The sequence below is a fragment of the Rhyacophila brunnea genome, unplaced genomic scaffold, assembly GCF_057557595.1.
Source record: "Rhyacophila brunnea isolate RB1 unplaced genomic scaffold, BYU_Rbru_1.0 scaffold_4, whole genome shotgun sequence".
NCBI lineage: Eukaryota > Metazoa > Arthropoda > Insecta > Trichoptera > Rhyacophilidae > Rhyacophila > Rhyacophila brunnea.
The window spans coordinates 37,283,221-37,298,563 of NW_028233068.1; the positions used below are offsets into that span (position 1 = coordinate 37,283,221).

The 15,343-nt window shown below is 34.2% G+C and overlaps 1 protein-coding gene across 2 annotated transcripts; it reads left to right on the plus strand.

Annotated features, from left to right (window-relative positions):
* The first annotated feature begins 953 nt into the window (after window positions 1-953).
* On the plus strand, window positions 954-15,342 carry Mlh1 (DNA mismatch repair ATPase Mlh1). Of its 2 annotated transcripts, none has more exons than XM_085954801.1 (11): window positions 954-1,197; window positions 3,580-3,643; window positions 4,762-4,961; window positions 6,453-6,723; window positions 8,400-8,556; window positions 9,016-9,099; window positions 9,810-9,952; window positions 10,465-11,030; window positions 11,118-11,254; window positions 12,650-12,775; window positions 13,766-15,342. In XM_085954801.1, exons 1-11 carry the CDS (start codon window positions 1,085-1,087, stop codon window positions 14,065-14,067), a joined length of 2,163 nt encoding a protein of 720 aa, XP_085810927.1. In that variant the 5' UTR covers window positions 954-1,084; the 3' UTR covers window positions 14,068-15,342. The 2 variants fall into 2 exon arrangements, with proteins under 2 accessions (XP_085810927.1, XP_085810930.1); XM_085954804.1 differs by having other exon boundaries at window positions 10,465-11,003.
* Window position 15,343: the final 1 nt, after the last annotated feature.

Here is a 15,343-nt window from a genome sequence, read left to right on the forward strand (position 1 = left end):
ACCTTTTTCATATCGTAAATAGTACGCGGACCAATATTATAGTACAAATACTATAATTATAGTACGGTTGGCAACACTGCACGTGGATGAATTTACTGCTGACAATACGTATTATCGTGGCCGTAACAAGAAAATGTACAATAAGAAACACTTATTATCGTGCAAGTTGCAAGATACATTGCATAGATCAAAAAAGTTCAGCAGCTTCTGAATTTTCACGTGACAGTTAGAGCTTGTGATATATCTGGGCCTACGCAATAGAACGAAAGTGACGAACCTGCCGGAAAAAAACGAACTGCACCCGAATAACATTTTTGACGTTTACCAATTTTCACAACCAATCAAATAGCACCATAAAATGACAACAACGCATCTCGCTCACGCTTGACCGAATTGGCGAGACAGTAAAGTTATAACTGTTACGTGTACATAAATAGTTAGTTAGAAATGTGGCTGTGTGAGTCAAAAATGCAAGCTTATAAATACACCTAATTAAATGGGATAAAAATACGGAAATATACAAATGTTTTATTTGTCGCCTTCACTCTCCGAACAATAGTGTTCTTTCACCTTTTTTGCTTTTTAGTAAAACCAGCAATATATTGTGTTACCAACCGTACCATAATTATAGTATTAGTACTATAATTTTGGCCCGCTTACTTTTTATTATACGATATAAAACTCTGAAAACACTATAATTTTGAAATTTCGGAAAAAAATAGATAAAACAAAGCCCTCGACCCTGATTTGAAATGGAATCACTTGTTTAGCCAGTAAGAATTTTCCCTAAAAAAGCTCTCGTTAATCACCATAGGTGTATTTTTTTGAAAATGCAGCAGTGTCGGTCATTCAACTAGGTACCTACAATTTTTTGCCGAAATATTATAATTCTTATGCTGCGTAATTCGGTGACAAAAATATGGCAACACTGTAATAGAATTGGCGGGTTTTTTAGTCTTGTTAAGTTTGTTTTTCGAGACATTCAAAAATTTTGACAGCTTTGTTGATTTGGTGATGACGTTTTGAGGTTATGTCAATAGTATACTATCCATTTGAATTCCATTATCATTTCTAATAATATAGAATGGAAGAACCAGGAATTATAAGAAAACTGGAGGAAGTGGTGGTTAATAGAATCGCAGCTGGAGAAGTCATTCAGCGGCCGGCAAATGCATTGAAAGAACTCATAGAGAATAGGTAGAATATTGCAAAATGTATAATAAATTCTATTTTAAGGCCCTATGTATATTATAGTCATACTTATTTAGAGGAGTGAGCCTGTGTGTTATGCATTACATGGAAAGATGAAGGTGATAATGAGATTATAGCACTTATCTCACAAAAACTCTCTTATTCTCAGTATACCTAAGCATCCAAAACTTATTTACAATATGATCAAACTGTCATATTTAATCATATGATAATTGTGCCGCAGAGGTGGCAAGGAGGTTTTATATTTTTTTTTACAAAACAGTTTATTCCATGTAGACAATAATTATTATAAATACCTTTTTCTGTCGGCGCATCGGCTTTTCGATCCAATATGCGTTAATTGAAAATTTGAATTTTGCATACATTGTGATGCAACATTACCACAAACTAAGGTTAAATGAGGTAATATTAGGTTGGGGTAGGTTAGGTTAGGTTAGGTTTAATTTGGTCTAAAAAGAAAGTTGTAAAATCTCATGGCCACCTCTGCGGCACATTTACCAATCATATTTCCTTAATAATATTTTCTATGATAAATTAAGCTTTCATATAATGCCTAAGAAACTACTATGTTTTACCAAAATATATTAACCTATCACCTCATTTTATATTATTATTAAGTACCTATTTATATTAAATTTATTATTTGACCATTTCCGATCCTAATACGATCATATGGGGCTCCACAGAGTAGAGGTTTGTATTACTTAACAGAATTTTGTCTTTTTTTTTACGAGAGCCATTTACTATACTTACATTTACTACCTATTACGTTCATACTCCAAAAATAAATTGTAAAACAATATGTGTATTTGCCAGACCCAGGATTCAAACCTGGGACCCATAAGATTATAAACCAACGCGTAAGCCGCTCGGCTATCATGTGCATTATTATCTTATTAACTTACCTTTAAAATTGTGTATACCATCATCTTGCTTCTCAGTACGGCTACCAAAACTTTATATCTATTTCACATTAAAAAAATACATAATCCAGCAACACGTAGCCACTCCCGGTTTTACTCTAAGCACATAAGTTAAACCAATAGTTGCTGGCTTCTGGGGGAGATTATACACGTGCCGAATGCTTTCTTATGGTAAGTTTTTGTTCAGGCTTTGGGAGGTACCTAATATTATATTATGATGGAGTTGAATATAAGTAAAATGACAAAGTAGAGAATGGCTACATGTGTTTTTTCTTTCTACCACTTGGAGACTATTTTTAATGTAGTCAGACATGCAGAGGTGGTATACATCTATTCATAAATTATGATAACATGTCAAGCGTTACGAGTCATACTTTATATATCTTGCATTATACATATTTTAAATATACAGTATACTCCCGATTATCCGGGCTAATGGTGAGGAGAGGCGGTACAGATAAACGAAAAATATTGATAATCCGTACTATGGTTTTTTCTTTTTAAAATATTACAGGTAATACATTTCTAAAGCAGACAATTATTATACACATTATTTATTAAGAAAATCTGTGATTTTGGTTTGGTTGCAGGAATCTTTATATCAGTCTGAATTTTCCTAAGCTTAGTTTATGTTTACGAAAGCGAGCGATTTTTTGAAAATTAAATTCATGCATGGATAATCCGCACACAGATAGTCGGAAGCTTTCTGTATACCTATCTATTTTTCCGATAGATGTAATATAGTAATACATCATCGGCAAAAACCAGTTACTTATGTGGTCTCCATGGGTTGATGATGATTTCCTGGACTAATCATAATATTACCAATGAGGTTTTAAGATGAGCCAATAAGCCAAAGAAACCTATAGCTACTATCAAGCACAGAAATACTGCATTCTTCGGCCATATTGTTTTCATTATGCTATGTTGTTACATTATTGAAAAGCTTAATACTAGAAGAAGGAGATTTCAAAAATCTTTTCATATAATAAGTCTCTATCTGAAGGATTATAAACGCTTCAAAGTACAACCAAAATCCTCTTGGACTGATGGGGTACACGAAAATATGTGGTAAAGAACAACAAGGTGCGAAGAAAAATAGTTTTACGTTTTAGAGCCCCTCACCTAGCAGTGGTTAGAAGGTGATTTATATAATATAGACAGAATTGATATAATTGTAACCAAGTACAGTAGAAACTCAGTAATCTGGACCTCGATTATCCAGATTTATTTTTTGAATGATAATAGAGAATGAATGGTAATTAATAAGGTTTATTCTGGAAGTAAAATAGATGTTTTATTATTTTTTTCGATCATCCAGATTTATCGTTATCCGGACTACCTTCATCCCCAATCAGTCAAAATAATCGAGGATATACTGTATTTGTAAGTCAAAGTCTTGTTAATTTAATATGTGAGTAAACTAAAATTTGTCTTTTTACAGCCTGGATGCTAAATCTACAAATATTCAGATTGTAGTCAAGTCAGGAGGATTGAAATATTTACAGGTTGGTACCTATTACTAATATTTATATAATATAAATTTTATATAAATATAATATATAGCAAGCATGTCCAACTTCAAGTAGGCTGTGATGCTGTCTATCGTGTGGTTTTATTTTTACCCAAGATTTGTGAGTTTAATGATAACTGTGCAATAAGAAGTCTATTAATAATAACCTTCATTTTGTGAAAACCCTATGGTCTGAAGGCTTGAAGCGAAAATGGTGATTTATTTAGAAATTTACTATTTTATAAAAAAAATGTACTTTAATATGAGTTATGCAAGCATGGAATCAAATATATTTTTAGTCAAGGACAGTGAAATTTATAGCTAAGTACCCACGCACGTTCTTTTACACACATTCGAACATGTCTCAACGTGTGTACCATCTCGCTCAATGCTTTTTTGTTCGACATCGAGCAAACGTCTCAATGCGAAAAAGATTCAAGAGCCGTAATTCTTGCTCGATGTTCGACAGAAATTCACTCGAGCATGTCTCAACGTGTAGACAACGCTTCGAACATGTTAGTCGTAAGTTAGTAGTAAATAACTGAGAAATATTGTAGGTCCGTATAAGATCTTCCAGTGGCTAGATATCGTAATGTTAGTTTTAATATTTCATCTGCACTTATTGCCCTTCTTCTTTATCTTTGGTGTTACCATTTTCAATAATTTATCATTCAGAAATTTATTCATGCGTCTGATAATCCTCTGGCTCTTCTTCCAGTTCTTTTATAAAATTCACATGACCGTAAATTGCCCTCTGTTGTAACTAACCATGGTTTCACCCAGATTCTTCTACGTTTTCGTTTTTTAAACTTCTTTAAATAAATATAACACGTTATACCCGCTAAACACAACAACAATTCGTTGTCCATGGCTTAACTGAACGTCTTGTAACGAGATGCTCGAGTGTGTGGACGCAATGACGAGCATGTTTCCAAGTCAACATGTTCGATCGGGCAAAACCGTTGAGCAAGAATGTACGTGTGTACTTAGCATATTAAACAAGAGAATAAAAAATTTTTACAAAATTATATTATATTATCAACGAAATTTTGTCCCTTGTACATAAAAATTCTCATACACATTATTCTATAGTTGACAAAATTTTGACTTCAGATCCAAGATAATGGAACAGGAATCAGACGGGACAATTTAGAAATAGTATGTGAACGTTTCACCACGTCGAAGCTGCAGAAATTCGAAGACTTAAGTAGCATTCAAACATACGGCTTCCGAGGAGAGGCCCTGGCAAGTATCAGCCACGTGGCTCATCTTACTATTCAAACCAAGACGTCCTGTGAAAAGTGTGCATTCAAGTGAGTCTAGGTTAACTATTATCATCTTCGATTTATATCATAATCAATTCTTTCAGCGCAGCTATTCATAACATTTAGAGTTATTTTCATTGGTCCAAATTAACACGGAAGCCATTCCATACAGAAGGCAGTTATCGGCGGCTATCAACGATTATCTCCAATAATTAGTAAATTCGTAATACTGCTAAAATTTAGATTGGTAGACATGTCTGTCAAATTCGGGTATGTTCATGCTGGCGTATCTACCCGAACCAAAATTTAACTATTATCATCTTCGATTTATATCATAATCAATTCTTTCAGCGCAGCTATTCATAACATTTAGAGTTATTTTCATTGGTCCAAATTAACACGGAAGCCATTCCATACATAAGGCAGTTATCGGCGGCTATCAACGATTATCTCCAATAATTAGTAAATTCGTAATACTGCTAAAATTTTGATTGGTAGACATGTCTGTCAAATTCGGGTATGTTCATGCTGGCGTATCTACCCGAACCAAAATTTTGTATTGAAACATCAAACATATCAACATAACAAGAGAGGACTCATAAAGTTTGGTGGATGTACATGGCAGCAAAGAACTAGGAACTGTGAAGAGTGGAAGGAGTTAGGGGAGGCCTTCATAGTGGATCTAAACCGGCTGATGATGATGGTTTAATAAAGAATCTTACATTCTTAAATATTATGTATAATTCAGCCTTAAATAAAAATAATCTAAATATAATGGATTCTAAATAATAATATGAAATTGATAAATCAAAAATCAAATAGTAGCCCCCCGGGGCCATCACCTTTGAGTTTGGGAACTGTTTAAATGTTCAAAATGTGCTATGAGATGGGAGCAGGCAGCGGCAGCTTACTGTGACAGCACATAACGTGATCATAATATATTTGAACCTTTTACATGTAACCATATTATTTTACACTACAACAGGCCACGAGGGCACTCCACCCAGTAAAATACATCATCGAAATACTAATCTAAATTTTAGACGATAAAATTATCATTGCTAACTATATATATTCAGTTGCTGGGCCTATTGAAGACCTACGTCCATTAAAGTATACATATTTCCACATACTAATAAGTTATTACGATGGCCGAGTGGTTTCCGCGTCGGCCTCTAATGACATGGGTCCCATGCTCGAATCACATGTTCTTCAATATATGTGCTTGGGCCCAAAGTATGGACCTAATAGGTGGAGCAAGTGGCTAACATCTATTTCTCGTAAAAACAAAAATCTGTTAATACAACCTCCACCGTCATGGAGGTGCATGGTTATGATCTTAGGATGGAACATGGTCAAAAATAAACAAATTAATCGACTAACAAAATACTTAATATTGGATCCTTTAAAAATGTATAAAACTGCCTCCACTTTATGGGCTCCTTTATAATTATTTATTGTCCAAAACAGACAGTAAAAATTTAAAAGTTTAAAATCAAATGAATGAACGTTGATATATAATCATTTTTATAATTCCAGGGCGTCTTATGAAGATGGTGTTCTCAAAGGAGTAATAAAACCCTGCGCCGGAAATCAAGGTACACAAATTACCGTTGAAGATTTATTTTATAACATTGTAACGAGGAAAAAAGCATTGAAGAGTCCGAGTGAAGAATATCAGAAGATATTTGAGGTTGTCGGGAGTTATGCTGTCCATAATGCCTCTGTCAGTTTTATATTGAAGAAGTTTGGTGAAAACACGGACCTCCGCACTCCCTTTAAGTCAAATATTGTGGACAATATTCGAATTGTACGTATTAATTAACATGCTCTATGAGATTTAAATTATCTATTGCTAGTGTTTATTGAAAATTCGTGGGAAAAAATACAGAATGTACCATACCGAATGAGGCAATAAATGAAACATAACCAATATGTTCTATTTTTAATTGGACTTTTCTCTTCTTTAAACTTCTGGGTCTGGCAAATACACATATTGTTTTTCAATTTGTGTTTGGAGTCAGTATGGAACTAATAGGAGGGTGCTTACTTTTACCCCAACCTGTATAATATTGTGATTATAATTATTTTCTCATTGTTGATTGTTTCTTAACTCATTATATTATGTGAGGTTTCATGGTTTGGGCAGGAAACAAGAATTAAAGTCAAAGCAATATAACTAGTGTGGTGTTAACACTGTCAGCAATAGTAATTATAGACAATAAACACGTTATCATTGCTTATTAACTTACCTTACTTCTTATAATTGGATAATTCTGCTAATATATTATGTAGGTATTTATAGAAAAAGCTGAATTCTGCATTGGTTTACGAAGATCTACAGTAAAACCTCGTTAATAAGAACACGGATAATTCGAGATTCGCCGTAATTCGAAATTTTCACAAAAAATAGTCCCTTGAACATTATTTTCATATAAAACCATACCTTTAATTCGAATTTCGTAATTCGAAATGATTTCAAAGTCCTGGCATACAAAAATATTCAATAAATCGTAATAAAGTACACTATTTCATGAGCCAGTCATTGAAAATTGTGACAGATTTTTCTTAAAACATCATAAATTACTTATTTTAAGAAGGTAATATTGATACCAGATGAAGGTCTCCCACAGGAGACCACCTCAAAGGGCAGACCGAACCATCATATTTCCCAAAATACCACAGCCTACGTCCACTCTACGCGGTTCTCGCAACCCTCTGCCGAGCGAAGCCCGCCTCAAAGAATCGTAAATTCAAATTCTTCAGAATCCCGCCAAACACAGACGCGGCCTGTCAAAAACGGTCGCTCGCACCGCCACTAGTCGATTCGTCGGTAAAACAGAGAGCGCGTTAATGCCGGCAATCTGACAGTGGGACGCGCGCGAAAAGCTCTCTTTTCCCGTGACGCCGAACCAACAGCATCGCCCGCAAAAGCTCTCTCTCGTATCAGACGTCGACCAACCAGGATCTCTGCTCGCCTCGGACGCGAAGCCAAGCCAGCATCCCCTATTCTCCAGCCAAAAGGACCGTGTCGGCGCCAAGCAAGATACCAAGCTAAAGCATTCCGGACAGCCAGCCAAAAAGACTGCATCGCCATGACCAACCCACCGCCACGACAATAACCTGTACCCACTTAAAATATACCAGCCTTGACAAAATACCCCGTGCGTTTCTGTCTCCCACCCCCGCTTTGGCCTTGACGTTATCACGGCCTGCCATCTCCGCTTAAGAGCTCGCGGAAGGCCGGTGATAATATGTATAAATAATCCAGACATTTTATGACCCATTAACACACACGGAATCGGAAATTTCGTAGGCACATCTATGACCGTAAACGAAATTAATGAAAACCAAAATTTTTTTTTTTCCAAAATTTTAATATTTTTCCTCCATATATATTATGTAAGTCGAATTTTTTTTCGATTTTCGGTCCCATGGAATTCGTATTAACGAGGTTTTACCGTACGTAATGCTTGATATTTTCAGGTTTATGGCAATGAAATAGCACGTGAACTAATGGAAATTTCTCTGAAGGATGATGTCTTCAAAATAAACCTACACGGTTTTATCACAAATGTCAATTATTCCACTAAGAAAGGAACAATGCTGCTTTTCATCAATCACCGACTTGTCGAATCAACAGGTGCTTGCTTAATTATTTTCATTACTTATTATACAGGTATTAAATAATGCATAGTACAATATTATAAGGGTTAAGCTGGCATTTGAAACCAGGCCAACCAATTAGATCAGTGGTCGGCAACCTATGGCACAGCTAGACTGGTGATGACTAGGGGCTCGCAACTACTCTATATTACAACTAATTTTTGCAAATTTGTTCGGTAACAAGTAAATAAAAGTTGTCTGTGACGCTATCTTGTTTCGTGTTAACATAAAAAAAATATGAGTGCTATGTATTTTTTTAATGTTTGAATATTCTATGTCCTTGTAATCAGGTTAATCTTTTATCATAAAAAAACACGGTAATCCTGAAATTATATACTTTTTTATCTCGACTGAGAATTTTAGATAACTGGGAAATTCTATAAATCTTATCTGATGTCAAGTATATTTTTATTAAATAATATTAATTACCTTTCAGCTATCAAAAAAGCAGTGGATGTTGTCTATAGTACATACCTACCTAAAAATGGACATTCATTTATGTATCTCAGCTTGGAGTTAGGTATGTGTGCTTCCTTTGTAATTTCAAATGAGTAAAGAGGATACACAAAAAAATCACAACATCAAAATACGATTCTTTGAATAAAACAAAATATGATTCTTTCTGTGTTAAACTCTTCTGGCAGTGTTGGCAACTCATTTAGGAGTATCGTTACTTTCAAACAACACTAACACCGTTGCTAAGTGATTTCATCATGGCCGCAGTGCTAGAAGAATATGTCCTTCCTCTACATAACATATTATATTTATGTAAATAGCTAAGTACCGAAAACGATTAAAAAATTTCTACTACCAACAGTCCCTCATAGTCCAGTGCGTAAAGCGCTGGCCTTTCATCAGGGGGGTCCGGGTTTGATCCTGGTGAGGTCACAGTATATTCGTTTTTTTCTCAAAGTCAGAGTGTTTGTGATTACTAACTACTGTACTGTTTCAGTACATTGGGCCTCATAGCCTGTTGTAGTGTTAAAAAAAATATCTATGTATGTATATATTATAACGATTGATTGCATGTACTTTCGATTAATTCTAAATAATCTTGCCTCTAGTCTTGCCTGTAACTATTGTGAGATTTGTGTCATTGTACTTGGTTTGGAAAAAAAAGTTGACAGTATGGATTATTATTTATAAGTTTGTTACTTACATAATGTTTAGGAAGTTACAAGCATATAATTTATTATTGTTTATAATGTTCGCTTTTTATCTTTATAATAGATCCTCAGAATGTAGATGTAAATGTTCATCCGACAAAACACGAAGTGCATTTCTTGTACGAGGAACAGATCATTGAGAAAATCAAACTGATAGTGGAGGCGAAGCTGCTGTCTTGCAACAATTCGCGTGTTATGTATACCCAGGTTCGTTTTAATTTAAAATAAATAGATAATGAAAACTAATGGTTTATGGGATGTCAACATTATATGAACCTAACTAACTATACACCCCATGTGTAGTTGACAAATTAGCAAAACAACACATAACAGTGCAACGTTGCTTTTGGTTTTTAAAAAATGTTGTCATTTTTAAATTCCGATTTTCTGTTAATATTAAAAATATTGAGTGTAGATAATCGGCACTTCGATACCATTTTTACGTGTCTGAAACCAGTAAACGATTTTCAATACTATATTTAGGTAGTTTCTGTTTACCAAGTGTATTTATATGACAGCTTTCACTTTTGTTTTAATCTTGCGATTCTTGACTCTATGCGTTATTTGTTATACACTTGTAAATCGTGCATAGACCCATTTATTTCGGTAGGTATAATTATGCATAGGGCATAGCCCTAACTGCATGATTATACTGAAATTTAAATTCAAGTTAATCTTGTTTATGAAATATTTATGGTCGTTTGGCTATATGTTTTCAGACCCGGTTACCGGGAGCCACTGTCCCTGATATGGAAGATAAACCACACAACAAGAGTGATGCTAAAGAAATCTATGCAAAGTATATGGTGCGAACTGATGCAACCGATCAAAAGATCGAGAAGTTTTTTGGCATAGCTACAAACTCCAAAAATGAGACGCTATCTATGGATGTTGATAAAGATCCACAAATGGATTCTGTACTAGAAATTAATATTAATCCTGAACCCGATAAGCAGGAAGAATTGAACAATCCAAATAATGTTGCGACTGCATCAAAAGAAAAATCTCCAAAACCTTACAATGGTGGAACGGTAATGGCGAGCACACCAGCTCATGTCACATATGTAAATCCGAAAGATTCCTTTAAAACCAGGCAATTCAGTGTCCAAAGGAACGAAACAAAACTCACGAGCATTATTACACTAAGATTGGAAGTAGAGAATAAATGCAACACTAGCCTGCGTGAGATTCTGGCTAACTTGGTGTTCATCGGAGCGATAGACGAATCGAAAGCTTTAATTCAGCATTCTACCAAAATGTATCTATGCAATTCTATCAAGTTAATGTACGAATTTGTTATGTGCTATTTAATTACAATAAACTCATGCACCATGCTGCGATTGAATATTAATTTTCATACTTTCTATTTCAGGGAAGAGCTCTTTTATGAGATTTTATTATATGATTTTCAAAACTTTGGATTCATAAAATTTGGTTCACCTTTACCCATTGAAGAATTAGTTTTGCTTGCTTTGGACCTGCCTGCCTCGGGGTGGTGTCCTGAAGACGGTATGTATTTGAATGTGAATACATTGAAACCCCGATTCTACGATTTCCAAGGGACCCTAAAAAAACCGATAAATGTGGATATAATTTTTTTTTTTTAAAAAACTTACAATTGCATTTTAGTTGCAACTTATCAAAATTTGTAATACGAGATGCCACGCAAGTCTGAGCTGCCTGTGCAAACAAAGCAATGCCACTGAATCACTGAAAGGTCAGGCGAGATTGACGAAAGGCAAATAAAAAATATTCAAAAAAACGGTCAATCAGGATAATATTGGTTAATATTTAAAAATAAATAATCCATGCGGGAAAACGATTTATGCGAGAACGGTAGATCGGGGTTCAACTGCACCTGTTAATCTTAAATATTTTGATTCATATACATTAAAAAAATGAATTATATTAGTGTACACAATGACATTATTAATGCATAACTCACTCAATACAGTAGCTAGCTAGTAAATTCGTGCATAGTGACATTCGCACATGTATAGGTAGACGTCACGCAATTTCTATTATGCGATATCACGCATCAGGAATTTATAGCAATATCACTTTTATTGCAATGGCATTAGGACAGTGTTTCTAGTATCAATGTTCATTTGAGCGAACCCGTTCGAACCGAACCATTCGGCAGACCCGATAAAAAAGTGAGTGTCATTTTTTTTTTCCAGATGCTTCGTCCATATTAATGTCATTGAGTGTACATAATATTCTTTTAACAAATATGTCTGACATGAAGATAAATTAAAAAAAAAAAAAAAAAAACTAGTAGCTTGTTGGGTCAATAGACCCAAATCTAGAGATACTTTCTTGGCCTTGCTTAAACTTCAGTTTTTTTTTTGTAATAAATTTTATTTTTGTACTCATCTAGGGACCTAAACCTTTCATTCATTTATATAGGTATATAATAATAACTGTGTCTAATCAGTAGAGTTATTAGTCAACACAGTTAACAGTTCTATCTAATATCCCTGAGTGGCAATTTAGATATTTTTTTTGACACTTGGCTGAAAATTTGTGACCATGTCCGATCCTAATAAGATCATATGGGCCTGGAGGTTTTGTATCGTGGCTCCCGGGTTCGAATCCTGGGTCTGGCAAATACACGTGTTGTTTTTCAATTTGTGTTAGTAGTCAAGGTATGGACCTGATAGGTTGAGCAAGTGGCTGACATCCATTTCTCATAAAAAATAAAAAATCTGTTATGTATGTATACTTATTTGTAAATACTAAAAAGTCATGTCATATTGCTTAATACATTGGACGCGCCCAGCGTGTTAACGATTAAGTGGCCGTTCGATATAATTAACATACTATTTAAATGTGGTAATTAAAAACTAATTATCTAGTCAGCAGTCAATGTGTTCAATACTAATTAGACTTTTGAAATTGTAGGGGAGAAAGGTGACCTGGCGGTGCAAGTAAAAGATATTCTTATAAGCAAAGGACCAATGCTTTTGGAATATTATTCGATAGAGATTGATTCTAATGGAAAACTGATGTCATTGCCCCTTCTATTGGGTAATTTAAATTACTAATAACATATTATAAACAGATAAATTGTTCCACAATGCTAGACCACACCAAGTAGAGTCTATAAGACAAAAAGCCGCTGTAACAGTAGTACCAAACCAGTTTTCAGTTACTGGCGAGACTTCAGTAAACCGAGAAAAACATTAGCTAAATTCCATAGTATAGCCATATTATTAGAGAAGCCTTAGAAATTAAAAATATTCTACAAGTCGGTAACATATTGGTGCAGGCCCTCAACCGAATAGAAAAAGATGTGTGTTCGAATTAGTTACAAGATTTTTTCTATATATTTTTGAAGCTTTTTCCATATTATGTAATTTCAATGAATAATACATTCTTAAAAACATATTATATGAATATCTTCCCCCTTCTTCGGCTATATCTGCCCCTTAGTTGGAGCAGATGGACACCACACGGCTCTACCAAGAATTCCAGTCTTCTTACATCTTCCCAGGTCATGCCAGAATCCTGTATGGTATTTAGCGGCCTTTTAGGATGCTGTAATCCAGTTAACTTGCAAAACAAGCAAGCCAGATTGAAATTTTCTTGAGGCATCCGCAGTAAATCTGGTTCAGTGTTGCTTCTCTTATCTCATAGTTACTTCTCAAGTTAGACCACCGCACACCCAGTATACGCTGCAAACTTCTCAAAACTCAGAATACAGTTGCCTGAGCCTTCGTAGGGTGCCATAACTCACTACCGTAAAGCAGCATGTAAGCATCGAATAAGCGGCGTTCGGTTGAATATACCCACATTAAATTTTATGGTCTTATCAATTCAAGTGACTACTGTCTTGTAGTATATAGGCGTCGTTATTAAACATTAATTGGTCATTCAAACACACTTCACTATTGAGTGCTACTAAACACAACCCAAATAGGATTGTATAACCTTTGTGTTAAGTACATAATTTTCTTATCAAATCATTATAATTATAAAGTATGTATCTAATAATATTGATTGATATTATCCTTTCAGATAATTACACACCTTTCATGGGCGAACTTCCAATGTACATGTTGCGTTTGGCCACCGAGGTCAACTGGGACAGCGAGAAGGAATGCTTTCAAACGATCGCCCGGCAAACGGCCATTTTCTACTCTCAACAGAATCTCAGCAAGGAAGAGAGTGTAGTAAAACTCCTGCATTGGACCCACGAGCATGTCATCTACGCAGCTATACGAAAGTATTTCTTACCACCTAGGGAGTTTATAGAGAACGGAGCCATACTCCAAATAGCCAATATGCCAGATCTTTATAAAGTTTTTGAACGGTGCTGATTATGCGCATTCATTCCAATAAACTAGATAAATATGTATACTCATTCCAGTTTACAGTTTTCTTGTCTTTTTCCGTGTTTTCTAACTTTTGTACTGTATGTAAAAATTATCTTAAATCTTTTGTGTTCATGTACATTCCTTGATAATTATGTACCTATTTAATTTAATAAAAATAAGTTAAATTAGTTTCAATTCTGTGATAAAAGTACACATATATTATTAGGCTATTTTAAAAAATAAATTTAATCATTTTGAACCTAGGGTGTAAAAATATCCATGTTTTTCAATACCTATTTTTGATAATCAAACAATAAAATTTTCATTTTATAGAATGTAATGTTGTTTTATATATTTATTTATGATTTTAATTCAGGGAAATCAAATTAATGACAAAACTTAAGTGTTTGATACATTACGAGTCCTTTATTTTGTAAAATTAGTGATCTATTGTTGAATATTATTTTAAAAGAATTTCTATGCATGAAAATTTATAAATGAAAAATTGATATGAATTTCGGTGAATTAATTTTACACAACAAATTGTTTAACTAAATTACTTATTAGTTACATGCTTTTTATCGATGTGTCCTTGATCCAGAGTGAGCACCGAATGGGGTAGACAAAAATTGTTCTCTAATGTTATGGTGTCTTTTATTTTAATTCGTAATTAAATACAATAATTATCATAAAATATGCGCAAAACGGAGCGTTTTGTAAATTTTTAATATTTCACTTTACTTTGCAGCACTGTAGCGTGCTATCTATCGAATATATGAAAAAATATTTCAGATAAAAGTTGTACAGAATTGTTTTCTACAAAATTGATAAGTATTTTTATCGTCATACCTATCGGTAATGAGATATCGTGAAAAAAAAACAGTTTTGCGCGCCATTTTTCCAAGATGATGATGTCTTCTGGCGTGCACCAAGGTCGAAAACTTTTTTTAAAACTACAAACTATCAAACATATCCAAAAATCAGCACAACCGTAACTTTTGCATGTTAAAACTACACTGCTACTGGCCTAGAGGCCTATTTGCTACATTACGAGAGAAAAAAATGGCAATTTACCTTTTTGTATAACTTAGGTCATATTTTGTATAACAAACAACTCTTATTAACCACATTTGTGGAGGCAGGACATAACCAGCACACTAATCTATTAAATATTATTCATGTTGGTGAACATGTAAATTTAAGCTTAAACTCATGTTGAATGTATGTTGTGTTGTAAAACAGAATACAACAGAAACAGAGAAATGTGATAAATAAAAAA

Bases quoted from the DNA above. Each gene is read 5' to 3' on its own strand.
- Mlh1 (XM_085954801.1), top strand. From the start codon at position 1,085: ATGGAAGAACCAGGAATTATAAGAAAACTGGAGGAAGTGGTGGTTAAT. The intron at 1,198-3,579 runs GTAGAATATTGC...GTCTTTTTACAG, and splicing joins AAAGAACTCATAGAGAATAG to CCTGGATGCTAAATCTACAA. The intron at 8,557-9,015 runs GTGCTTGCTTAA...ATTACCTTTCAG, and splicing joins CCGACTTGTCGAATCAACAG to CTATCAAAAAAGCAGTGGAT.